This window comes from Nyctibius grandis, chromosome 1, assembly GCF_013368605.1.
Source record: "Nyctibius grandis isolate bNycGra1 chromosome 1, bNycGra1.pri, whole genome shotgun sequence".
Lineage (NCBI taxonomy): Eukaryota > Metazoa > Chordata > Aves > Nyctibiiformes > Nyctibiidae > Nyctibius > Nyctibius grandis.
The window spans coordinates 47,738,999-47,765,545 of record NC_090658.1 but is presented as its reverse complement, the minus strand read 5'-3'; the positions used below and the strand labels follow the sequence as shown (position 1 = coordinate 47,765,545).

The following is a 26,547-nucleotide window of genomic DNA, read 5'->3' as shown; positions in this document are numbered from 1 at the left end:
ACTCTGCAGGAAAACTTGGAGCCTTAAGGAACCGTGGGATGGTTTTCAATAAAATCAGTCAAGATGCACTATAGTGACTTAAGATACTGTTTGGTGTTCCATGACATGTACCAAGGCTTAAAACTGCCCTTTTAGAAATTAAGGTCTGTGATGACCAAACAGCTTATACTCAAATGAGTATATTTCCAACATCTAAATTAATACAAAGAGAACAAACAGTATAGAATCATAGAATTGTTAAGGTTGGAAAAGACCTAAAAGACCATCAAGTCCAACCATCGACCCAATGCCACCATGCCTGCTAAACCATGTCCTGAAGTGCCACATCTAGATGTTTTTTGAACACCTCCAGGGATGGTGACTCCACCACCTCCCTGGGCAGCCTAATGACTCTTTCAGTGAAGAAATTTTTCCTAAGATCCAGCCTGGTGGTATGGGATCTATTTTTTCCTTGCATCCCAGCTGTGCTAACAGCTCCTAACTGGGTTTGAGAAAGCTGGGCACCGTTAGCCAAAAATCACAAGAAAAATGGGAGGAATTTGTGATTCCTCCTTCTGTAGCAGCACAACAGAGGGGGAGCGGGGATTTCCTCGCCCTGTCCTGCGCACGGTGCACGTCCCGGTCCTGGGGCCGGCTCACCTGCACCGCGGGAGTAGACCTAGGGCTTTCATAAAATCACTCACTGGTAAGCAGACGTGAATGGTTTGAGCAGGATAGGGGAAATAAGTAACTGAAGTAATACTAGACACACAAAAAAACCCCCTACCCCAACAGAATCACCTTATCTTTTCTGCAAATAGCCACAGGAGTAGTTAAAGCAACTAACACAGTAAATTCAGCATTATGGTTTCGTTTTGCTCTTGCCTCAGCTGTATGGTAATCAAATAGCAGAAGAATCCCTGAAGAGGGCACTTATTTTTAAACAACTTCATTAAAGATGGCGGATTTAAGGTACAATTGAGCTTGAAAAATCTGCTGCTACAGGCAGTAAGTAACAAGACAAACACGTTCTTGGATGACTGGCTTTGTTTAAACTGCTTCTGCACCAGACAGGCCCATGCAGAAATAGTTTAACTCAGTTAATAGTTTTAAGTCAGATAAAACACTTAATTTTTGTGTATTTGATATTGAATAACCACTCAGTCAGAACATGTAACAACTGCCAATTTAGATTCAGTGTACCTTTTGAGAAGGAGAAGCAGACTGAAGTTCCACAGTGAAAGGCTATGCAGCTTTGTCTTAGCTGTGACTCCTGTACACCTGTGGAGATTAGCACTCAAACAATCTTACAGCAGTCTGCTTTTCTCTGTGAATTAATGGTAATTTTTGAGTAGCACAAAGAAAATCATGTCAGACAACAATCTTAAGTTCTCTAAGTTCAGTCACCAACAAAAGACACTTTCACCAATCCAGAAATATTTCATCTTTATTTAAATGTTCAGGATTGAGATTTGAAGTGAAATTCACTGAACAAATGCATCTGGGTTCCTTACAGGTTGAAGTAAAAGCTCCTGTGGAGCACAGGAGAGAGGCTGTCAAGGTCTACTTTTAGTAGTTCTATTGCTGTTACAAGATGATATACAGATATTGGTGACTTTAGTTCAATTATTACCTGTTTGCCAAGTGCAGAGACACACTGAAGCAAGGCAAACATGCTATATGGAAGTTAAATGGAGCCTGCAGAGAAGTCTTGTTTCCATATGAACTCTTCCAGGTATTCATTTCCCTCACCGCAGTTGTCAGCACATGTGTACACCACCAGCGTTCCCCAGTCAATGCTCTCTCCAAGGCTATCAACCTGAAGGTGGTTCAGGAGCTGTGGCATAATCTTCAAGGAAAAACAAAGGTTTAGAGGCAGGCCACAGCTCTCTACCCACTCCCTGTGTCTCTTCCCCAAGAAGAGTCCTGCCTTCATTTACGTTCTCTTGCACGAAAATCCCAATCCAAAACTACTAAGTAACACAGCAGCTCAAATAAAATTTGGAATTCCCTAAACAGTGGTAGTAGATGCACAGGGAATCAAAGCCATGGCCCTACTTTATTTTATCTACAGAAGTTTTATTTGACTAAGCGTTGCCTGATATGTAAGCCTCCGTCCATTTGAAATTACCTTCATAACTATGTTTTGCCTTTGCAGGACATTAAGTGTATTCACTATACGTATGCTTCTAGCATTCAAAATTCTACAGCTGAATACTTCCAGCCAGACATATTTCCAATTTGCATCATGAAGGCTTTTTCTAAAAATACACAATACAGACTCCTGTTACATAAGAGATGGTTCCATATTCACAAGTGCACCATTTTATGGATGGTGCAAATTATCAGATGGGAACCTACCTTCTATATGTGAAAGTCTTCTAGGAAAAAGCAGTTACAATAGTAAATAAGGGCTCTGTACAATTTAGCATAGTTAGTGTAGCAGCTTCAGCTACCTTGCTCTAATGACAAGCCAACACCTCCACAATTAGATCCTGTTAAGTCTGAACTACATTACCTTTATTATCTTTAAATGAATGTACATACCTGGAATTCAAAAATCCTCCTGGCACCACATAAACAGTTTGGGATGTCGTCGTCTTCAGGAATATTTTCACTTGATACCCAGATTGGGCGTTCTCCTCTAGAGTATCTAATAATCTGAAATAGAGCATGTTTTAAGTTCTAAGACTGTCTTTTCATCTTGGTATAAAACTAGTATTTACTGACATAAACAAAGCCGTAAGATGGTGCAGAAAAGGGTCAGTTCCTTTAAGTAATACCCATGGCAAAGTCCATCAGTTGCAAATGCGGTATTCTAAATAAGACAGGTCCTTCATGTAAGTTTTCTTAACTATTTGAATCATGAAAGTATTCATACAGCATTTTTTCAATGATCCAGAGATAAACTGCAATGATTTGTATTTATTTAAGGGACCCAGAAATGCTCGGTCAGGTATTTTATAGTCTTGAGATGGAGCAAGAGCAGATTGATAAGCAGCACACAGAAGTGTACAGAAAAGTCAGGAATGCGGCCTAGCTCTTTGTCTTTCCAGTTCTGCATCTAAATGCAAGGGGGCTGTCCTAACATCCAAGAAGGCGGCATTTTCATTCATATCCTTTGTTGTTCTGTTACTGTCTAAATATTTGTATAGCAAATCAGACATTATCAGCAAGAGGGCACTGACACAGATCAGTCAGTATGGGGATGGTCAGAGAGGGAGGTCATACACCTACCCCAAGCAGAGGAGGGAACAGACGCAAAGCCTCCTGCTTTCTGGATGTGCACCCTCACCCCTCAGCTACCAGGTAAAACACGGAGCATTATTTCTTCCTCCTCCTCCACCTTCATGGATTTGTGCCTGTGTTTCCTCTGAATGGAACCAGGCACCGTGTTTTTGTTTGACAGTGTGGCTCTTTTCAGCCTCTTGTGTTAGCAAGAAATAGCATGAGGGGAGATTTCTGTTTTAAATAGCTGAAATTTGAAAGCTATCACTAATTTCTTCAACCTCAAAAAAAAAAGCCAAACCAACCCCCCCATGCAGCTGGTGACTGTGACAGAGCTCCTCACTGAAGTTTCGATTCTGCTGAGAAGAAAAGCCAACAGGGAAAAAGGCTGGGGAAAGAGAGCGATGGTTCATCACCTTCTTTGGTTAGAACCACTTCACAGAATGGCAGGTCCTTCCCTCCCACCATGTTGGCTTCAGCGCCCCTGTGCCTTCTCATCCTGACCACTTGCTGTTTGAGATAAATGAGTAGCTGCTAAATTCTTACTTCAGCATGAATCAAGTTCTGCACGTGAGGAAGATTAGGGTTTGTTGGTTAAGGTGTGTGGAGGGTGAGGAGGTATCCCCATCGTCATTTCTGACTGTAGGTACAAAAGGCAGTGAAACACTCTGCAGGTGCAGCAGGATGCTGTGCCAGAACCTGTTAAGTCCTAAGGCTGCCCCATCTTCTGACCTGCTCTGGTTCAGCAGCTACTTGCTCTTTAAACATTTGGAAGATCTTGTCTTCTTCAGTCTCATGTTTTGCCATTGCTTCCAATGTCTCTTCATCTAAGGATTGAAATGCTTCACCTAAGCAAGACAAAAAAACCCCAAAGGTTACAGGTTAATGCAAGACAGCCAAAAATTAAAAGCAATACCGTACCTGTAAGTGCATTCTGCTCTCAAGAATCATTGCCAGTGTAAATCAGTAAGACTTTTTTTTTTTCGTTTGTGACATATTAAGATTCAGTCACACACAGATCCATTTACTAGTCTTAGTTGCGTTTTAAACATAGATGTCAGTACTGGAAGGCTGGAAAGGGAAGGAGTTAATCTACCAAAGTTTATGGCTCCCAGTGGGGCTCACCAAGACTGCTGAACCTTCAGAATGCGACATCTGGAAAAGGCCACCCCTGCCGTGCATGTGCCAGATGTCAGTTTCTAGCACCAAAGAGTGCATCTGTTACACTCCCACATTCACATCAACATAGGGCACCCAGCAGTCTCGAGACAGCTTTCGACCACAGTGAGGGTCAGCTGGGAACCCAGCAGCCTTCCCCTGTAACACCACGAACTCTCCACCCTGGGCGTGTGCAAAGCCGGTGTGGTGAGCTGCAAACACTGTGAATTTGGGGGGGGGTGGGGGGGGGGGGGGGGGGGGGGGGGTGGGTGTGTTTGCGCGAATTTGAAGCACCTGCACTTCAGCTGCTTAATTCAAGGTCCATTAAAACAGCCTCAGAACAGCTTTCTTCTAGTACAGACAAGGAGAATTGTTAAGTATTTTCTGTAAATTAAGACAAATCGAACCAAATCAGGCCAAGACCATCTAACTCAACCTTCTGATTCCCACAGTGTCCAGCAGCAGATTCTCAGGGCCCTGTTTTTCACACCAGTTATTCCTTTCCTGTGGGAAGCATACAAGGACACAGTGTAACTCCCAGCTACCTGCAGCTCCACTGCAGCAACAGGCACTTCAACAGCTCCTGGGACTGGGCCTTAATAAGGCTCTCCCCTAAATGCAACTTATATTACAGGATGCATACAAAAAGCTTGCATCACAAATGCCTGTAGATTTAGCCTTTTGTCACCAGTAGTCAACAATGAACGCTTAAAAATCACAGTATTTTATATTTTAAAGATGCAATACCAGCTTCATCAGGAAGAACTGCAGACAGTGTCTTATTTCTTACCTGCACTGCCTGTAGCTCCGAGTTCCTCCTGTTCTTTCGGGCCCTCTGATATATCTGCAGCTCCTTGTTCATCATCAGAATCTACACTGTTGTCAGCAGGAAATTCTGGTTCCTCAGGTTCTATCAAAATTTCATATTCTGGAAAAAGGAATTCGTTATGCACTGGAATTGCATCCGCCGAGGCATCTACAAAACAGAAAACAGATACCACTTCACAGCGTCATCTCTTATTTTGCTTCCTTCTCCCTAAAAGCTACACAGCAAACTAAATAGCAAAAACACAGCACAAACACGGCATGAGCAAGAGCTACTTACATCAGTGCTAGGCCTGATTTGAAGATAAGAAAGATTTTATATTAAGGACAATAGAAAACTACGATAAGTGGTGTATTGCTTTGAGTCTTTGTAAATCTGTGAGACATAGCAGACAGCCTAAACAGCATTAGCAGCTTCATTTTAAAAGCCAAAACATGCAGTTTGGCAGCTCTGTGCTTATCTCATTCCGACTAGCAGACGCACACAGGTCAAGTGTGCGTCAGGTGGCCTGAGGCCGTACCTTTTCTCCTTATTTTTCCTTTGCACATTGTGAGTAGGCAAAGTTTCTACAAACACATCAAGTATTCCTTCTGTAATGACTGTTATTAACTACGTGCTAGTACATTTCAGGTTTCTGCTGTTTCAATTAAATGTTTCAAATATCTGACCCATAACTTGATTTGCACAAATCAACTTTTAATGTTCTGCTTATTTCCACTTCCTACAATCAAAGTTTTCAGGACTAGCATCCCACAATGTACAATGGGAGATACATCACACACACCAAGTTTCATCGCTCCATTATTAATGAGATAATGTGAAGGCTAAAAAAATACTTTACTCTGTACTTGTCCCTTTAACAACCAGCAAACAAGCAAGCGTAGGAATTTGACAACAGAGCAGGAGAGTGGATGGTTTCAGAATAAGGTCTCTTAAAATAGCACGCTCGTGGAAAGTACTCTCTTCACCTCCTGATCGTCACAAGGCATCACCTTTGTACGTTCCTTTACAATTTATGAATAAGCCATCTTAAAAGTAGCCTGCAAAGGGAAAAATTTGGTCTACATCCTTTCAGCTTTTTATGACATAAGGTGGACAGAAACAGGTCTTTGAAAGAGACCAAAGGGTACACCTGAAACTTATCAGCCTCCCAGGAACAACAAACATCCCGCATTCTTATGTCACTGAAGTAAATATCTAACAGGGGAAAAAAAAAGCACCTTAAAGAATTACCGACAGTTTCCTTACAAATCACAGAACAACGCAAATGACACGAGCTGCTTTTTTCTCTCCTCTGCAGGCTCTGACCCACCAGCACGCACCGAGGCAGCTCGGCACACCGGCAGGACAGCCGGCTTTGCAGCGAGCATCGCGCCTCACCGCAGCTCACACGCGACGGGCCCGACGGCACGCTGCCAGCGCGGCCCCCGCCCGAGACCCACCTCCGGCGGCGTGCTGCCCGCAGGCCTCCCAGTGCCCCCACCGCCAGTCCAGCGCCTGGTGCTCGGGGCCGCAGTAGGCAGCGCGGCGGCAGCGCCCGCAGGTGCGGGGCCCCAGGCAGCCGCAGACGCGGCAAAGAGCGGCGCCGTTGCGGAGCCGGCGGGGGGGCGCGTCGGCGGCAGCGGGAGGGCCCGGCGGCGGCTCCTCGGGGGGCGGCTCCTCGGGGTAGACGTCGTTCCGCCGCGGCAGCTGGTTCCGGAACACTGCGGGAGAGAGGCAGCGGTCAGCGGGGCGGCGGCCGGCGGCCCTCGCCCCCTCCTCATTCACCGCCCCCCGCCTCACCGCAGAGGGGCCCCCGCGGGCCCGGCAGGCGGTAGCAGGCGGCGTCGCGGCAGGCGAAGACGAAGAGGGTGCGGTGGAAGGCGTCGGGGCTGTCGGGCAGCGGCGCGTACACCTGGAGCAGGAAGGCGCAGGGCTGCTGGCAGCGGCCGCAGCGCAGCTCGTCGAGGCCCGGCAGCCCGGCCTCGCCCAGCCACGCCGGCCGCCCCCCGACCTTGCTGGGGAAGTAGGCGCTGCGCAGCCGCCAGGCGCCGCCCGGCCCCACCCGCCCCGCGAAGCCCAGCTCCACGCCGCCCTCCGCCATGCTGCTGCCGCAACGGCGCCGGGCCCCGCCTTGCGCAGGAAGCGCCCGCCCCAACGGCCGCCTCGCACCGCCCCCCAACGGCCGCCTCGCAACCGCCCCCCCACGGCGGCGGCGGCGGGCGCGCCGCGCCCCAACCGCCCGGCGCCGTTTGCCGGTTTCCCCTCGTTTTTCCCTGCTTCGGTTTTCTAACGGAGCAGAGGCGGGAGGGGCGGAAGGCGCTGCCCGAAAGCCGGGGCTGGGCTCCGCCGCCGTCACGGACAGCGCCGCCCTGGGGGCGGGAGGGTGGGGGGGGGTGAGCAGAGGAATAACAGAGACGTTAACGACGCTGCTTTACTTCAGTTTTTAAATATGTCATTCATGAAGTAACTAAAATAATGCCAGTTGCCTAGAAAAATTAAAACCCAACACACTTTGCATGTGCAGTTATTGCCCAAGATGTGATTTGTGCTCTTCCTTCATAAGGGCCTTATCTTACATTTAGCCAGCCAGCAACATGATTTTTCTAGATATTAATTTTAATAGCAAGTCTTTAACTCCCTGTTACATTTTCAACATCCATGAAATATTTGAAACCAATCACATTCCTTGTTACAAGTCTAGAAAAATGTATTTAAGTAGCCATTACTGTGCACATCTCTTCAAATATTTATCCCAAAAAAAAGACAATGTTTAACCTGTTTTAAAAAACAAAACACAGCAAGGATACAAATACAACTCTAACCCTCGGCAGCAACAGTTTCTAAGTGGTAAAGGCAAGCTGCCCACGGGCTGGCAGGGCAAGAGGGGAACCTGGCCTGCTGCCGTCCCTGCTCCAGCTGGGTGGCCCTCGGTGTTCTCAGCAGGCACTTACATCCAGTCACAGCATCAGGAACCATCTAGAGGCGTGCAGCCACAGGTTTCTGTACAGGTATCCTAGCATCTAACAGGGGGGAAAAAAAAGGTAAACACTTATCACCAAAATGCTGTCAATACCACTCCAGTAAACTACTTTTTGCTTTATTTTCCTCGGTCACTGGGTTGCACAGTATTTCAGGTAAAGACGGGAGATTCAAAGCTGCAGTCAATGACACCAGAAAAATGTATTGTACAAAAATATCATTAGGATTTTTATACAGATAATTCTAAGGAACTACAAGGGAAAAAACACTACATGTAACGTATGTGCATTGTCCAAAGTAATTTGTAACTTGGGAAGCTGTCTTCAAATTCATTAGAGAACACTTACCAAACATGTCCAGAATTTTATTAACAGCCTCTTGATTTACATTGTAAGTAAATCCATTGGATCTACAGATAAAAGAAAAAAACCTGTTTCTTTAATGACTATTTCTTATTCCAGTCATTTCTATACAAATAATCTGAATTAAACATTTTCATAACTACAACATATTTTTCATCCCAGCATACATGTTAATTAAGGACATGGCAGACTTCTAAGCAGATTGTACTCAAGGACAGTTATGGTTTCTTTATCCTTCCTCTTGTTCACGGTCCCTGTCTCTCTCTTCCCTTGATTTTTATTAGGGACAACTGCAGGCAGAGAACGTTTGTTTGCTTTCAGTCGTATAATTTTCAATACTATCTGTCTGAAACTGAACCAAATCTTCAGCTGATGTCAAATTCTGTCACTCTCAATTGATTTACTCCTTTTATTTGAAAGGGGAATTTAGCTATAGACATCTATTTAGCACAGTGACATGGCAGGGGACATAACAACAACAGTACTTTGTGCACTTTCCAAGAGCACTACAAACTTTAACCAATCACTTCCTGAAGAGACGTAAGGAAAAACTCAGGGTCATCAGCTGCCAACTACGTTCTGTGAAACAGTCAAGACAATGTGGGGATTTGTTAAAAATGAGCAGGGCTGTTCTATCTATTTGCTTATCAAAGCTTTGGGACAAACTTTAAAAACCAAACGGTAAAGGGACTCAGAAGCAGCCTACTAGTGGGTTAATGAATTTTATTGCTGGGTCCCACAGGAGTGTTTTCACTGTGCTTCACTAGTGCCACCCTGCTTCTACAATGAACTACCTGGGTCTTCACCACAACTCAGGTAAATCCAATCAGCCAGTTGACTAGGGCTCAGGCAGTCAGGGTTGTGCTGTTCTGCTTCATACTAATAGCTCAGTCATTGAGAATTGCCAGTAAGACCATGCCCTGACTTCTATGCACCAAAAAGCCGATGTTACTTACGTTTTCTTCTTCTTCACTGCACCTAGTTGCACGAGAGCTGCTAAGGCATTTTTCTGCATGTCAGAAGACAGAGCTTCATAACACTGCGTATTCCCTACAGAAAGAGCAGAAACACAATTAAAAGTTTTATCCTGTCCCTTAACAGGCTATATTTGTAGAATCATATTGCATAGGGGCTGTACACACCCTTCTCAAGAAGTTGAAAAACAAAGTTGCGGACTCCGGGTATAAACTGCTTCTCGCTAAAGGCTTCTTTTGTTTCCTTTGAGAGGTATCTGAAAATTAACTAACATTTTTTAAAAAATTAGCACTTCTTTCCTTTTGATTGTCAGCTTGTTATGAATTACAAACAGACATGTCCTCATAAGTAAGTAATACTGTTACACTTTCAAAAGTGTATGAGAGGAATTCAAAAAGTATCATTACACAGAGCATCTAAAATTTTTATTACTGTTTAACAGGCATGAGAATCCTAATATTAAAATAAGATTCAGTATTACTATAACAGTTACCTTAGACATTAATTTAACATTCCTGTTCTCACAATCAAAAACAGTATATTTTTTTTTTAAAGCAACACCTGTTTTACAGATGGGAAAAACTGGGCAAATCAGTACCATTCAGCCCAAGTCACAAGCCAGATCATTACCGGATTCCACTAGGTTCAAACATATACATTGCCACCAATGTTATGCTGACATACCTGAAATTTTAGCTTTCTGGTTTTGTATACATTGCTTATTACAGGAGCATAAGTGCTTAGTCTTATTAAAACCTTGGATACCCAAAGAACTTAAAGAGATACGGATGGAATTAATGACTCCCCAAAAAAGCCATCAGATACGAGATGCAAACTCATTTCCACACCTGGCAGGACAGCCCACACAAAATGAATTAAGCAAGAGCTCCTCATAAGCAAGAGCAATGAACCTGGTAGCAGCACACTCCCTGTGAAGCTTATAAACCCACAATGGGCCATTACGTTACGAGGTAGTTACTGCTTTAGTCCATTGGAACAGTCTGAGCCAAAAGCTGAAATCAGGATCTCAGGGGGAGGGTGATGTTTAAGGTATTTGTTACTGCTATTTCTCAACTCTTGCACTCCCCAGCCATGAAAACAGCCACTATTTATACCGCAGAAGTATCACAGCTCTCCTAGCTTCCCTATAAAGCACAGGAGAAAAAAGATAATTTTCTGAAGAACAACATACCTGATAACCTTCCACAAAAGGTCTGAACATCGCTGACAAGAAAGATACTGTAACACTTCCTTTGTCAGTAAGGTAGATTTCCTGTTGAGTTGTTTGAATGGCATCACATTTTGTGAGTAGAAAACATCCTTCCTCAAAATCCTAGGAGACAGAAGCGTGACTGAAATTTTAACGTGTACAGTAAGTGCAGCTACCTTTTCCCACAAAACCAACAATAAAAAACACACAACAGGATACCACTTCCATTTCTGAACTCAGTTCTCAAGAGATTCAAACCAAAATTTTCCTATATACCAGAAATACCCTTACAAAAAGGCGGTGGCAACGTGTTCTTAAACACAGCAGTATCTCCGTGCACAACAGGCCTAGGAGCAAAGCAAGCGGCTGTGGCTGCTATTGTAATAGCCAGCCTGAGCTCCCTCAGGATTTTGTCAGAATAGGGTCAGGTTGTCTGGTTTAAGGGTTTTTTTCTGTGGGTTTATTTATTTATTTTTTTTTAAGTCAGCATTTGCTTTTATCTCATGTCCGCTGTTTGCAATAAATGATCACATAGTTCACTGACCTGCCCTCTATAAAAGAGACAACACAATGGCCAAAAGTTACAAATTATGGAAATGTCAATGACAAAACCATTTTGCTACCAATATCGGCATGGGGGGAGGGGACACAGGACGCACACACAGAGGACACAAGAGGATGGGACGCAGACATGACAGACACATGGATGACTAGAGGGGTGGGTTGCTAAGAGATCCCTTAACATTACAGCAACTCTTTGATTTGACTCCAGTAAAGACAGTCATAGGCAGTCACCTTCCTGTTCCCTGCTTGGTTTTGGTACTTAAAAAAAGCTGCAAGAGGCAACTGGTGCTAACAATGAAAACTAAACATAACGCTGCCAGTCAGCCTTTAAAAAAAGGTCCAATTCTCTTCTATATAAAAATTATGAGATTTTAATATAGTCGCAAGTTGCAAGTCTTGAATAATCTTATGAAAATTATACTTATCACAAATATCACCATCAGATATTTGGCCTTAGCATTGATAAAAATCACATTTAATCAGTTTTAAATCCAAATAAAAACTACACGTGGACTTACCAGTTTATATTGGGTGTGACATTGAACCAGTTATTTTACTAATAAACTTGTGCTCACCTGCACTTCAAGCTGGCTGGACCAGAGCCAGCTCCAACCCAGCAGCATGTGTACAAACTGACACAGCAAGTCCTGCAGAGAGCAAAGTGCTGCCCAGAGTTTTCACAGCTTGCCCGTGCCCAGCTGTGTTAGGAGAGCAGGCAGACGTACCCAGCCCTGTAATAAGGCAGTGTGCACAAACAATACTGGCTTTGTCTGAGTAATGGTTATATGGGGCTGGGGGTGAAACGAGGGGAAGCTCTTTTCAAGCAAACAGGATGCAACTAAAGCTTCCCTAAGACTCTTCTCGGGACACTGTTACACTATTAGGAAAGTTCTCGCTTCAAAAACCTTCACAGGCTGCGTCGCCTCAACTCTGTAGCAGTTTTCGGTTGCAGAAACTTAAATCAGGCTTTACCATAAGCACTTCCCCCATAGCGCTTGCAATGTACTACGTAAATCTACATGAGAGAAATGCCAGTAATAAAAAGCCAAAAGGACTCAACCATGACCCATCAAAATATTATAAAAAAAGCTTACTAATGCACAGTAACATCAAAACCTTCAGAGTTCAAGGTATAAGAGGAACATTAGCCACTGTATAAACACTATGGAGTAGATACCGCCATGCTGTACAGTCAAGGAGAGATGCGTACAGAGGCGTACTTTAGCAGATGAGGCACTGGGTGTTGTCACGGTCCCCTGGTAGCCCTGCCATCACAGACCACACACATGGAGCTACACAACACAACTGATCACATCTGCACTGAAAGGAGTATACTCAACCAGAGGACAATAGGTGCTTAAATTTAGAATTGCATACCCTATCTGCCAAAGATAACAGCATACAAGGATTGATCATCAATTGGTGTAATACCTACAGTTTAATGTTCCGAAAGAGCACCAGTGCAGTCTGCAAGAGCTTTTAGGAAAAATTATCCTGGTGTACCCTCAATGAGAATTCCTGTTTTGTTTCTGCACTGATAGAAGATACCCACTCTGTGACAGAATTCAATTAAATCTACATTAACACTGTTTTTCTTCACAGCCTAAGGTCTCTTTCATAACTGCAGGGCAAGAGGACAGTATTTACACTTCATTTAAAAGACTGCTTTACATATATTTTTATATCCCTGCTGGATGACTGGTAGCTTTAGGCAAAAAAGCCAAACTTCTGCTACAGTTCATTTTAATAGCTCAGAATTGGGCAATTTCAGGATTTTTAGTTTTTTACTGGAGGGGAAAAAAAAAGATTGCATATGCAGCCTTGTGGATTCAGACAATGTTTTGCAACTAACCAAACTGCTACTTCTACTCTGACTCCCTTTAAAGTTCTCCCTCCCACTCACAGATCAAGTTGATATCACTGTAGGTATTTACCACAAAGCACCTGTTTGGCAGAGCCCTGAAATCAGATGCGATTTTAGTTGGCTGTGTTACTGACTATCAGCATTTTTGTATAAAGGATGTTTTTACCTTCAATGAAATGCCAGGAAAGAAGATGAACTCATCAGAAAAAACATCTCTCAAGAAGCTGAAGCAGCTATAGACTTCCTCTGAAAAGAATATTGTAAAATGCTGTTGTTTAAAAACATAATTTAAAACACACAAGTGAAAAGCCATTTACTGCTTATATTAGAGAGAGTACCTACTTCAAATAAAATTTAGACTTGACATTGAAAGCATACATACATATACAGCAGAAACCACCACAAGAGAACAGCAAGTATGATTCAATTGTTACTAAGAGGAAAGGGCAGGGGGTTGTAGCTTCTCCAAACATGCACTAAATACCACATAATCAGGTGCTGCACAAAACTAAGGTATGTATTCTGAAAAGTTTCTTTAAGAACCGAGTTTCGGAAAACACTGAGATACTTCAGAAACAGTAGTGGGAAGAGAAGAAAGACTGAGAACTGGCTGCACCATATGCAAGTGTGAGCTGTGTGTAATATGTAACCTAAAAAGCAGGTCTGCTAAACGCCAACAAAATAAGACGCTTGGGAACTGGGATCAGCTCATCTTCACCCTGCCCTCTCAGCAGAATACACCTACTTTTAAAAGCATCAAAGGGTAAACAAACAAAAAAGGCAAGCAAAATACCCCTGCCCCCTCCCAACACATCCACCTTATGCCATAGCACCTTATCCAGAGTATAACATTCTCAGCTCCCACTAGCAGTTGCAGGAATCTCATGGTCCTCTCACAGCTGACAGCACAAGGAGCAAAGCCAGTGGGCTCTCAGAGCTACCAAACGTACCTTTTCTGAAGCTGCGTGTCATCTGCAACGCAATTGCCACCAGAGATGGACGCACAAACACGTTCAGCAACTGATTTCTGTAGGTAGCACACATGAGGATGGCCAGAGCACGCTTAAAGACAATTTTCCCTATGGCTCCATCTTCCACTCCTTTGTCATTGAGGACCACGTGGCCGTCGACAAGGCAAGCAACGTTGGAATGCAGGGTGAGGCCAGACATAACTGCTTTTTTGGCACACAGGTTATCTAGCAGAAAAACACAACACTCAGGAAGATGAAAAAGGGAACATAACTCTATCGAAACAGCCTAAAATGCACCAGTATTTCATTAAGTTTTATCACTGAAGACCAATTATTGCACCAAACATTCAGTTAGAGAGATGTTCTAAAATAATCCATACAGGAATTGGCAGCCTCAGCATAGTATGAGATGGAGACAACACATTTCAGACATTTCTGTAATTAACGCACTTTAAATTCCTCCACTCTCTAACAAGGACAAATACTTCCTTTGTCTCTGGAACAAGTATTCTGAGCCTCCAAATAAAAGAGGATAGATCTGTTTGATGGATACATTCATCAGTAAGGAGATGGAGATCATACTTTTGTTTAGGCATTTCTGACACCACAAGTTTTGAATCAGATGCACAAACCTTCATAATGTTTTTCCTCAACTCTCACATACAAGGAAGGCCACTTCCTAAATTAAGTTTAAAGAAATCCTAACGTAAATATTGTTACATAATATACTTGCTCAAAGAGAAACCAGACTGTGCTTAAACTCAAATCTCTTCTCATTTCGTAAGAGAACCATTTTAAAATGCCTAAAGCAAGGAAGTGCGTGGTTTTGGTTTTCTTATAAACAACAAAGTTCTTCGAAGGCAGGCATAAGTTTCACAAACCTGTGGGCTTTGGTCAAGCATTTTTGTCAGTGTGACACACTAAAAACTTCACTCAGATAAAGAGCCGCACCTCAAGTCTTGAAAGTACGCTCACCTTTTTAGAATACCTTACACTTTAAACACTACCAAAACATTCCCCGCATCAAATACGAACTCTTTGGCAAGCAAGGGAAGAAACAATAAAAACTTCTTATTGAACACCAAAATACACTTTACATGTTCACAGCACCACAATCGTATCATATCAATATAGCCTCTGACAGAATATTTCCCCTTAACATAGATCTCACATAGAATGTCCTTGCATCCTATTTACTCCTTCAGCCTACTTTGTTCCAGTTTTGCTAAAGCTCCCAAGTTTCTCAATGTAATAAGCAGAAGTGTGAGCAAGCCATTTTGCAGTTCCTGTTTTTAATATAAAATTTCTAAAACCCAAGCAAACGTTCTGCCTGGAACAACCAACCAGCATAACAAAGGGAGAAACAACTAGCTGCATGAAATCAGATGAATGGACAGGGTACGTGTAGTTGCTGACTTGGCAATGTCATCAAATTAGCCTTTGAAATATATTTATTCTTTCAAATTATTGACAATTCAAACCAAAACAACAAACCCTGTTTCTATGTAACTGATGCCTAGAATGGGGCCAGCACGCTCCAACAAAATCTGCTCAGTTGTTGCCATTCCTCTATTTCATTACCATGCCTATTTTTCATTCCCTGACTACACCACAACTCTACTAAAGCAAAAGCTTATTCATTGCTGCTACAAAAATAAACAAAATTAAAAAGCAAACCCAAATGTGGCATGTTCTTCAGTTTACTGTGCAGTAAGATTCTAAGTGAAGTTTAAATATCACCATGAAATTCTTCCTTTTACCAGTCTGGCAGGAGCAGACCTTGTCTGCATTCACTGCAGTGCAGATCCCTGAAAGGAAAATGGGTTTTCTTCCAGAAATGACAGAGTCCTTTTATAACCGTAGCCTGGTCGATTTCTTTATTGCAGTACTGAGAGGGATCCTTGATTATACACAAGACTACAAAAGCAAAGATCCACAGTTTAAGTCTACCTAGAGTGAAAAGGTAAATGTATTTGCATTACACATTAGTTTTCTTTGCTGGCTTTACCACTTATGTCCTGAGGCTCTAAAATTAATTACCTTTGTCACCTAAGCTCACAGACAGAAGTTTAAACCAATTGTTGAGAAAGTTTGGAAGGAGAATCAACCTTTCAGCAGCCAATATATACATATACATTATATATATAAAAGAGTGTATGTGTCTGTGTATATATATATATCCATATATATATATATAAAAATAAAAATACCAAAGAAGCCTCCTCCCCAAAAGTCATCACTGTTTCTGGGTATATAAAGTGAAATTTAAAAACAAATAGACAAATTATAGTTTTGTTTCTGATAGTTCTTTGCCACTGTAACAACTTAGACTATAGTCAATATTGAGCAACAAACATAGCATCACACGAAGTGTAACTGTTGCAGACCAGGTAATTGCCTGTGACTTACACAGGGTTCAGAAAGATAGACACTACACAAATCTCAGTACTCTTAACAGAAGCACCTTAAAATCTCCCCCTCATTCCATGCTTGAGGAAATAACAGTAAAATATCTGTTCTGCCTCCACCTAACTGTTTTTCAAAGTAGTATCTTCTAAAGCCTAAGCCAAAACCTGCCAGGTTTTAGCATCATTTTTAGCATATCCTAAAATCCATTTACAGCTCTGCAGAAAACATTCTGTAAAGTTGACACCATACACTGCTTCACAGAAATATAATTCATCCTTCAAAGCAACAAAAGGACAGAAATAACACTTTCTCTGCATACCAGGCCATTCAATGAATCCTCCAAAAGTCTGTGTTAAGCCTTTAAGCCACAGGGTCTTTTCTATTAGAAGTTCAAAATCCATGGCTGGCAAATTCTGGAGCAGGAGAGCAGCAACTAGCACCCACGGGCTCAAAACCATGTTTTCTATTTGCAGCAGCTCCATTTTATAAGCTACGTCACTGACAAATTCTTGGATATCCTCAGATGGCTTTTGGGGAAGATGCCTGAAAAGAACAATGAAGTTCAAGGTAAAGAGCTCCAGAACCTGGAATATAAATCACACCCTTTCTTATTTCTTCTGTATGGCTCCCAGATCCATAACTACTTTACAGCTCCTAACATCTGAAGGGTGATTCTATCTATGTGCTATGTAGAACAGAAGTACAGAGAGAAACATCATTATCTTCACGAGAATACTTGAAACACAGAACTCTGTATTGATGCTGTACACTTGCTATCTTAAAAAAAAAAATTCAAAAGCATTATGTTTTGTATAGCAAATTGCAAAAGCCACCCAATCCAGTCGTAGATACAGCTCCCTGGCACATGATCACATAACAGCTTGCAGTACTAAAGCAGGAAGGGAGAGAAAGGTGGAATTTTTAAGTGGCAAAACCACCAAATTCTCAAAAAACAGCTTTGCCTGGCTCACGCATGATCATTAACTTTTAAAATGGCATCATCTCGACACAGTACAAAGCTATGCAAGTAACAACCTGTTTCAGAAACGCCCAATCACAAGCATCGTAAGCCTCTGCTCGGACAAAACAGGTTCAGCGGTTTAAATGGTCAGACAGAGGGGAAGTCAGAGAAATAGAAAACAAAGTAAAAGAGAATACGTTCATTATTTTACATAGCTGAGGACTAAACATATGCTTTTCCTGGGCATAAACCATGGAAAGATGTGGTACCTGGGAACCAAATTGTATGGGCACCGATTGATTCTCCCAGATGCCAAGGTTCTAAGTGATACTGGCTGGCCAACGTAGATGTGTATGGTACCAAAACTGTCACTGAGGATTCTTCTGGCTTTTAACAACCCCTAAGAAAATGGGAAAAGCAAAACTCAACTTTTGGTGCTACAGGGTGTGTATACATCCACCTATGTTCTGTCCTTAAGGAATTTACATACAGATGTAGATTCTTTGGGCTTTGGGACTCCTAGGAGTTCATATGCATAGAGAGATTCTTCTAATATCCTCTCATAGCTTATGCTGATGGGAACAAGGTACGTGTCAAAGACCTCACGTTTAAAAAATGGTTCCATCACAATGCTGAGAAGACCTGCAAAACGAAAAAAAAAGAAAAAAAAGTGAATCACTTGTCTTTTCCGAGGAGGGAAAAGCAACTGCAATTTAACTTTGACAAAGATATCTTCAAATTTTAGAAACTGCTAGTAGGTGTGCACTGTGCCTGTTCTCTCTTCAAGCAAGCAGAAGCACAAGACATCACCCAGGTTTTAAAAAAGAAGGTAAATGTAAGCAATGCGTTTGGACAGCTATTTGTGATCTTTTCAGCAGCACTGCTCTGCACTCACACAGCATCTTCCTTCTAAAGATTCCCCATTACTTTTACAGTTAGCTTACAATATTTCTTTGCTGGTCAGGGGACACCTATTTTCTAGAAAGAAGAGGGTGAAGAGTTATGCAATTAAGTACACAATGGGGCAAAGGGAGAGAAAGCAGTAGAGCGCAAGAGACGTATTGCCATTCTTCATATGGCCTTGGAACTCTAACCACTACTCTGGCAGACCAATTTCCCGTAACTTCCCACTTTAACATCCCTTCCTGACTGATGAACTTACAAAGCACATACTCGCTAAAGAAAACACTAATAATCATAAAAAGTTCCAAGTTTTCAACAAACCTACCAAATTTTGGAGTCAGAGTCTTGGCGGTGCGGCTTCTAGTCCCTTCAAGAAAAAATTCAATTGGGGCATAGCCACTCTTCAAAAGTAAAACAAACAAACAAAAAGCTGGTCAGAAAAATAAAAATATTTCTTCTTTACTGCCCACAAATAGTTTGAAGGACTTAAAATGTAAGTAAGGTAAGCCGTGCATGTCTAACTTCAGTCATCTCTAAGCCTATATTCATCCATTGCATTTGCCACACCATATAGTTATAATAATGAAAATATTGTGTCTGTCACAAGATATGGACACATGATCCAAAGCAACTGATGAGCAGTTACCACCTACTGCTGAACTATAACAACAGAGTGCATGTATGCTCTTCACCTACAGCAACTCTGAGGTAAAACGCACTTAATCAGATCACAGCGAAGACTTTCAATCACATAGCTACAACATCGTACATATTTCACATGAATTGTTCCAACAGAGTACTTCTGAAGCATGCATTTTGAGAGTTCAGTAATTTATTTACCCTTAACATAGTTTTTACATATTCGGCAAACACTGCCCAGTAGAGTCTGTTCCCACCGAAGGAACGTCGCATAAAAAAGGCACCTGCCCTTCGTAGCAGCTCACCAACTATTTTCATTCCTAGGAAATCTGAAAAATAATCAAACAAAAAACAAAACCACACACACAAAACTTATTGATTAATATCAGCCAGCAGAATTGACCACTTTCTCTAATACATTGATTCAATTACCAGAAGAAAGGAGATCTCGTTCAAGGATTCTGTTGTTGCAAATACCTTTATTTGCTTTCCGATTGTCTAGTAAGACTTATGTAGACATGAATGGCATATTATAATATGCTTTCATTTTTTTTTGTAAACAACATTCCGTTAGAGCAATTTATTTTCCTTAGATGGCCAGATTTCAGCCATAATAAAGACTACATTTTTGAAGTACATTGTCTCAGTAATCTTCAGAAAGATCAGTTACCACTGAATGTATCCTAGAAGACACAGAAATTAACTCACCAATTACACTATATTATACCATTTGAGTAACTGACTCATCACTTCAGGAGGGTTAGACCAAACCAGCTGAAATATTTTACAGTTTTCTAGTTTTAAGTAATCACAGTCAACACTTAAGTTGTCAGAACCAAGAAACAATGTTAACGAATTTCTTAGGGAGGCATTTAAAACAAGTCTACACAGCAGCTGGCCATGTGCCACTTCAACCTCCTTGCCACCTCAATCCATAAAACACCTGAGAACAGAGATTCACTCAGTGAAATAAATTCACATTTCCAGCTGCAATGCTGACAACTGCCTTGAAGATGTCATATAACATGTCACACATACATATGTATGTGGGAGAAATATATACATAAAAAACAGATAAAAAGACATTGGCTACAGGACCCTGGCCAGCAGTAGCAGCTGTCAGAGCTTCCATGTGCAGAGGTCCATCTTTGTCCCTTACTCTCCCTATGACCCTCCCTCTCTTAGCACAACACAGACTCCACCCCTCCCTTACTTCCATCCTCCTGCCGCATACTCAACCCCCTAACAAGGGTGCTGGCTGCACGCCCAACAGCTCTCCCCACCACACACTGCCATCCCACAAACTGGGACTCAAATGCATCCTGTCATGTACCTCAAGCCCGCAGCACCTCAGCAGCTCTGTGCCTCTAACCTGACTTGCTCCCCAGACCTGAGACAGAAACACGATCCCAGCACCAGCGAGATTCCCACTAACGCACAGATCATGGACTATGGTTTTACTGGCAACTGTTAACCTCCCCTTAGCTAATCCCCACAGATCTATCTGTGTGCTAGTTGAAGCCAAGTGATAACTAACAAAGCTGAGGCACTTACCACCTATACAAGGACAATGTCTCTCCACTCAACGCAAGTACCACTTTGAGAGTGAGTTTGTACACCACATCTTGTGAACCTCTAACACAATATGTAGTAAATACAACTACAACCATAGAGAACTGTGTTTTCTCCAGAGGAATTTAAAATAACACACACATGCAGCAGTATAATCAAGCTGCAAGCCCCTAATTCTGAAGAACTTTGACCCCAAAATACCAAAAATGCTTAAAAAAATGTTAAACACTAAAAAGAAAATGCCTCTAAGCTAAACTAACAGTATCTTAACATACAGTTTTGAGGCCCAAAACTCAAAAAAGCACTAATCCAAAAGTCAGCAAAGAATTACACTGATACCTAGAACAGCATGTGAGCAGATTCTGAACAATACACAACAGGTAAGCAGCTGCATCACCTTGATCAAGGTAGCTATGAGACATCAACTTCTGAATTCACCAGAAGCTAACCTGCATCACCTGGGGGCAAGATACCACTAACTCACAGATCAGCAGAATCTCACCTTCCCTACTGAGCATATTCTCCCAGATTCTGCTGGTTTTCTACTTGTCTTCCTCCTAACCTCTCTTTACTAGCTTGCCTGTGCGCATATAGCCCTGCACCAGATCTGAGGTTGTTGTCTGCCTGCTTAGAAGACCTGGTTGATACCCAAGACTTCCAAGATCATGTTTCTCAGTTAAATGCCACCAGAGTCATGATTTTCAAAAAGCACATTAACTCAGAAGATATTTACTGTTAAAGTCTTCAAGAATTCTTTCCTGCAAATAAAATTGGCTTCATCTGCTTTAGAATTAAGTATGGCCAAAATCTTGACAAGTTGTCCTCTGATGTGAAATTTTGTATCCCAGCCAGCTCTGCTCTCAGCACTTCACATAACGGAGTTCTAACAATGCTTCAAGGGAATCAGTCACATCAGCACGTACCATGAGGTACGTGGCACTTCATATCTGGCTATTATGACTGCATTTAAAGGTTCTGCATATACAGTAGCTCTGAGACAAGTTTGTGCCTATTCCCAGGCAAAACAAAAGGCAATACAGAAGTCTTCTTCACAACAACAATCTCTGTCCAGCCTTGGGTCTAAATATAGTGTACTTCTGAGCAAACTTGCTATGAAAAAAAATCACCTTTGACTGGACTCAGTGCAGATGAGAGGTTTTCAGATGCTGTAAGCACCTCAGCCAAGGAGGTTTTAACAAGACACACTTGGAACAGACATTAAACACAACTACTTATAGTAGCAGCTACCAGATCCCTTGCTACCAATTCTCTGAATCCTGAAAACATTGTTAAAAGAACATACTTGCCTATTCCTGCAGCAATGACAGGCAAAGCCAAGTCATACGTATATAGCAAATAAGACAGCATCAGAAAGTCTACATAGCTTCGGTGACTGGGCAGCAGCACAACTGGATGCTCTTGAATGGCGTGTTGCAACTAAAAAAAATGCAAACAAAAAAAAACCAGCACAAACAGTATTGTTCCAATATTTACAGACTGACTGTTGCAGTATGCAAATACAGATCTTCACAGGGCTTAAGACAAACAGAAGCTGATTTGTTTGAGGGTGGTTTCTCTGTCCACACACTCTACACATTTTTCAGCACGGAACCATAGGAAATCTTGAGCAATAGTTTCCAGACTAGCAGCCTGTGGTTCACAAGCATCACAGGACTGAAAAGCCAGGGCCATCTCATTAGGTGATAGTCTAATTCAAATCCCTTTTGATGGGGATGGGAAACCCAATAGGCGCTGTCAGGGCTGACACTGCTCTCTTCTAGGGAATGCACTACACCCTCCCGAACAGCAGCATCCTGCAATGAAACAGGGGGACAACAACTCCCCAGGGAACTGGGGTGAACTTAAAGCATCTCCTGCCTCAGCGGTGCACAATGTTTCACCGCCTTTAGCTGTATGAAGATTTTGCAGAACAGCCAACCCACTCAGCCACATAACATTAGGTTTTCATCCCCAGTTCCGCTAAATCATTATTAAATTTAAAATATCAGATAGAAAAACTCTCTCAGTGGCTGATCTAACAGAATCACTGACACAGGACTGAAAGTGTTCCTTACCATAGGAAGCATTTGGAAAATGTACAAGAAGTCCTGCTGACTGTTGGCCTCTAAAATACTTACATATCACCTGTATTTTCTCCCCCTTATTAAGAAATGCAGTAATAAACACAAGTGCAGTCTTTTTTTTCAACGGGTATTTTTTGTATTTGTTACTTGGAGTGAAGATTAGAGTCTTTGTCTGGGTGACTGGTATGAAAATAGTATACCTTTTTTTTTTCCCCCACCAGTACTCACTCTCTGCATTCCTTCTTCATTCACACAAACTCTCTGAAAAAGCCGTTTAAATATTTTACTCAGAATAAAGGCAAAAAATCTGACAGCTCCCAATTGCATACTGTGGCCCATCTCATCCAGGATTTCCGTGGCTTCTTCTTGAATAATATCAGGTGATTCTCCCATCTCTTTTGCTAACTAAAGAGAAACAAAACCAAAGAAAATAGCAGTCAGATGTTGTTTCCTTCTCCTTGCCCATGCACACTGTTCTATGTGCCACAACAATTACGGCAGAACTACTGCAATACTCAGCAAGGTTTTATTTTATGTGATAGGCATGCATCTAATCTTATAGAATCTGACTTGTGTCAGACAACAAGAGAAAGCCAAGTTAAAGCTGTTCAGAATCAAGAATGAGCTTAGATGTCGATGGCGGTGGGGAGGGTGTGCAACAATTTTTCCCCCCCAACACAACACCTGAATGTTTTAATCTGTAGCATCTTCAGAAGAGATTTAAGTTCGAAGAACATTTCCTATATTATTGGTCTGAAGAAAGTTGTGTACAATTTTCTGACTAGTAAAATGAAACATATGTTTGCAGAGATATTTACAACGTAAATCTCTGAAGTGCATTTGGGTTAGATTTTAAGACTTGGCTGAAGAACCTCAGCCCTATCATGCTTGAATTTCTTTGTAATGTATTACTTTTGCAATGGCTAGCTGAAACGCGTACAAAGCACTGTCTCTACCAACTTTGCATATCAATGATCTTTTTCTGTTGCTATGCATATTCCCTTTTGAAGTTTCTTAAAACAGACTTAAATAATGGTCGCCCCTCCTATTTCATACTTTGAATCTAGAAATATTTAATTGAAAAGTTAGTCTTTTACTGTTATGGAATGAGGAACATGCCTTTTACTGAACACAGAGGAGGAAAGAGGAAGAACGGCAGAAGAAAAAGCCTCCAAAAAAGCACAGCTGTGTTTAGAGGCTAGCACTGCTTACCTATTATTTCTATTTTGTGACATATGAGAAAATCCATCTCCTCCAATCTACCTCCATATACCACCTTGCTATCACACCTACTGGTTCAATTGTGTTTTAATAAACGCATTATCCTTCATCCTGCGTATTTCCACATGTAGCTCTAACTGATTATTTTAACCACTTAAAGAAGCCAAAAACTGCTTCCACTTGAGCCTGAGAAAATCAATCTCTCTTAGGAAGCCAAAAAATTATTCTTGTTATTCACAATGGGAAGAGATACTGTTCTTATTCACCAGTAAAAGGCTTACCACACAGTTGATCCTGGGTGAATTAAGTGCACATCCACTATAGAGCTAAGCACTTAGTCCCCAAAATCAGGAATCAAAAAATCAGACCAGTCACATACAGCAAGCTAAAACAAACAAATGCACTTAATTTCACATGCTGAACGTTAGTAAGCTCAGCAATTTGTCACAAGAACAAATTCTAGTTTGCCTGTGTAAAGCTGTGTAAACTCTGCCCAGACAGGAGGCACACCAATCATAGACCACTGGGCATATTGCCCAAGATAGTCCCAGTTAGACAGTTTCAGTAATTTCCAGTGCAAAGCTGATAACTAGGTTGCAATGGCAGGACCACTAACCCCCTTCAACCACTTGACAGAAGCCGGGAAAATATCCATCAAGATCATTTTCCATCAAAAAAGTAGCACTTCAGAAGAAAACATCATACACACGTCTTTCTGTCAAATGGTCTGTATTTTCTTTCAGTAAATGTTTCACTGCTTCTAAAGTTGAAAGATTCAAATCTTTTTATTTCATGCTACTTAGCAATTCACGATGGCAACAGGATTACTTTGCAGGACATGGTTTAGCTTGTCACATTGTAAGAAGTTTTGATATATCATAGGTAACATTGACCATTAAAAAAAAAAACAGAAAAATTTTACGGTAGCCACTCACTTAGGACTAACCAAAACATCTTATATACTACTGTTGGCCTGGAATTATTTTTTGTGATACTGAAAATAGTTACTTTGCTAACACACACCCTTATTTCAGCCATTTCAACACAATGTAAAATATGAGCCAGTCTGAATATAAAAATATTTCAGTCATTACAAAGTAGTAGCTGACCTTCATCTTAAAACAAAAATATGGTTACATCTTAACACAGTGTTTCTAATTCAAAGAATTCCTGTGAAATATAACTCTCATTTTTGTGACTGATTCATAAATATCACTAGCCTGTAAAATTCCTACAAGACATCCACAAAGCACAAAAAAGTCTACCAAAAAGAAGAGTACTTATGTCTTTCACAATGCTGCTCTGTGGCGAGGACAGTGGAGGAGGAAAATAGAAAAAAAAAAAAAAGTCAAGCACATTGGATAAGTTAGATGGTGAAGTGTCATATACGCAAAATCAAAACACTATTTCATGAACAAGCTATGTAATAGCTTTAGTGGCAACTCCGTGGTAAATCAGTATTTGTTTTTCCTGCCAAAAGAGTATGGCGCTCATGTTACTGATTTATCGGACCATCTTTCAAACTACAGCTATCGTGTTTGACAAGGTCAGCAGTAATCTTTTTTTCCCCTGCTGCGACCTCGTCTTACAGCTCAGTGTCCAGCCTCACCTGCTTGATAACATACTGAACTTGCTCTGACTGGAGAACAGCACTTTTAATAGCGTTCGGCTTGCAAGGTGAAAGTCCCTTGTAGATCACAGGAGTGTAACATTTCATTGCGTATCGCAAGTCACTGGACAATCGTCTTTCCTCCAAGATATCTTCAAACTCATCTCTTTTCTTTGACGTGAGCTCTTTCTGCTGGGAACATACAAATAAAGAATGAGACACTGTCTTGAGCTATTCAGTGGTCTGCTTGGCTGCAGTACCAAAATAACGGCATGGAATACTTTTGCAATGTTTCGGGCTTTTTTCAGCTTTCTATAGTGTCTGCATTCCTCATTCTGAGTGCATGAACAAATGTTACCTGCTTGGAACAATGCCACAAATAGAAAGAAACTAAAAAGAAAAAAACCCAAACCCCAACAAAAAAACTCAACCCTTTCCAACTGCAAAGATGCTTAAATCACCCTATACTACATTACTTAATTCTGTCCAACAGGAAGAAGCTGAGAGAACACCTGGGCTTTGAAAGCTGAAGTGCCTTGCCTCCAGCCTTTCCGTGATTAATAGGCATTAACTAAAACACCTTGCATTGCAGCTCTTCTAGCTGCATGAAGACAATGCCATGAATGACATTATAAAAATGCAATCATCAACACACACACAAAAAAAATCTATGCTACTTTAAGTTGCATCTGGGACCTTGGTGATTTATGCTGGCTTACGTCAAGCTTGGATACAGGATATATAAAATACAGCCAGGCAGGAACAAACCAAAAAAACCCATTATCAGCCACGTGAAGATCAAAATGCAGTATGGTGCACACGTAGGTAAAAAGAGAGCACAGCCTCTGAGTAACCAACACCACTGCTAAGCAGGAAAACAAACAGTATATCAAGAAATAATTGTGGATCTGTCCTGCTGCAGAAATCTCAGTGATGAAATTCTTCCCCTTGAGCCAGTAGGCATCGCCTGTGCTGGAAGGAGATGTCTCCTATTATCTCCTATACCACCACAGTCTATATGAATGACCCCTCAAGTCTTTCCAAAACCAAA

General features: G+C 41.7%; 2 protein-coding genes across 5 annotated transcripts in view; both read right to left on the bottom strand.

Annotated features, from left to right (window-relative positions):
* Window positions 1–1,399: 1,399 nt before the first annotated feature.
* On the bottom strand, window positions 1,400–7,289 carry PDCD2 (programmed cell death 2). Of its 2 annotated transcripts, none has more exons than XM_068400452.1 (6): window positions 6,974–7,289; window positions 6,634–6,894; window positions 5,156–5,341; window positions 3,940–4,055; window positions 2,527–2,640; window positions 1,400–1,828 (listed from the first exon to the last, which is right to left on the bottom strand). In XM_068400452.1, the coding sequence occupies exons 1-6, from the start codon at window positions 7,272–7,274 to the stop codon at window positions 1,667–1,669; spliced, it is 1,140 nt and encodes a 379-aa protein (XP_068256553.1). In that variant the 5' UTR covers window positions 7,275–7,289; the 3' UTR covers window positions 1,400–1,666. The 2 variants fall into 2 exon arrangements, with proteins under 2 accessions (XP_068256553.1, XP_068256563.1); XM_068400462.1 differs by having other exon boundaries at window positions 5,156–5,293.
* A 479-nt stretch (window positions 7,290–7,768) lies between these two features.
* The window catches only part of GNPAT (glyceronephosphate O-acyltransferase), a 22,053-nt gene continuing 3,274 nt past the window's right edge, over window positions 7,769–26,547 (bottom strand). Inside the window, exons 2-16 of one of the 3 annotated variants that reach the window (XM_068396319.1) lie at window positions 25,497–25,688; window positions 22,895–23,071; window positions 21,890–22,019; window positions 19,212–19,339; window positions 18,697–18,772; window positions 17,959–18,110; window positions 17,738–17,868; window positions 16,827–17,050; window positions 14,078–14,323; window positions 13,294–13,373; window positions 10,682–10,822; window positions 9,657–9,756; window positions 9,471–9,564; window positions 8,500–8,561; window positions 7,769–8,193 (exon numbers count right to left, since the gene is read on the bottom strand). In XM_068396319.1, coding sequence (XP_068252420.1) covers window positions 8,150–8,193; window positions 8,500–8,561; window positions 9,471–9,564; window positions 9,657–9,756; window positions 10,682–10,822; window positions 13,294–13,373; window positions 14,078–14,323; window positions 16,827–17,050; window positions 17,738–17,868; window positions 17,959–18,110; window positions 18,697–18,772; window positions 19,212–19,339; window positions 21,890–22,019; window positions 22,895–23,071; window positions 25,497–25,688 — 1,977 coding nt within the window. In that variant the 3' untranslated portion in view covers window positions 7,769–8,149. Of the gene's footprint in view, window positions 8,194–8,499; window positions 8,562–9,470; window positions 9,565–9,656; window positions 9,757–10,681; window positions 10,823–13,293; window positions 13,374–14,077; window positions 14,324–16,826; window positions 17,051–17,737; window positions 17,869–17,958; window positions 18,111–18,696; window positions 18,773–19,211; window positions 19,340–21,889; window positions 22,020–22,894; window positions 23,072–25,496; window positions 25,689–26,547 lie in introns of those variants that run through there. The other 2 variants (XM_068396400.1, XM_068396476.1) reach the window with 2 other exon arrangements.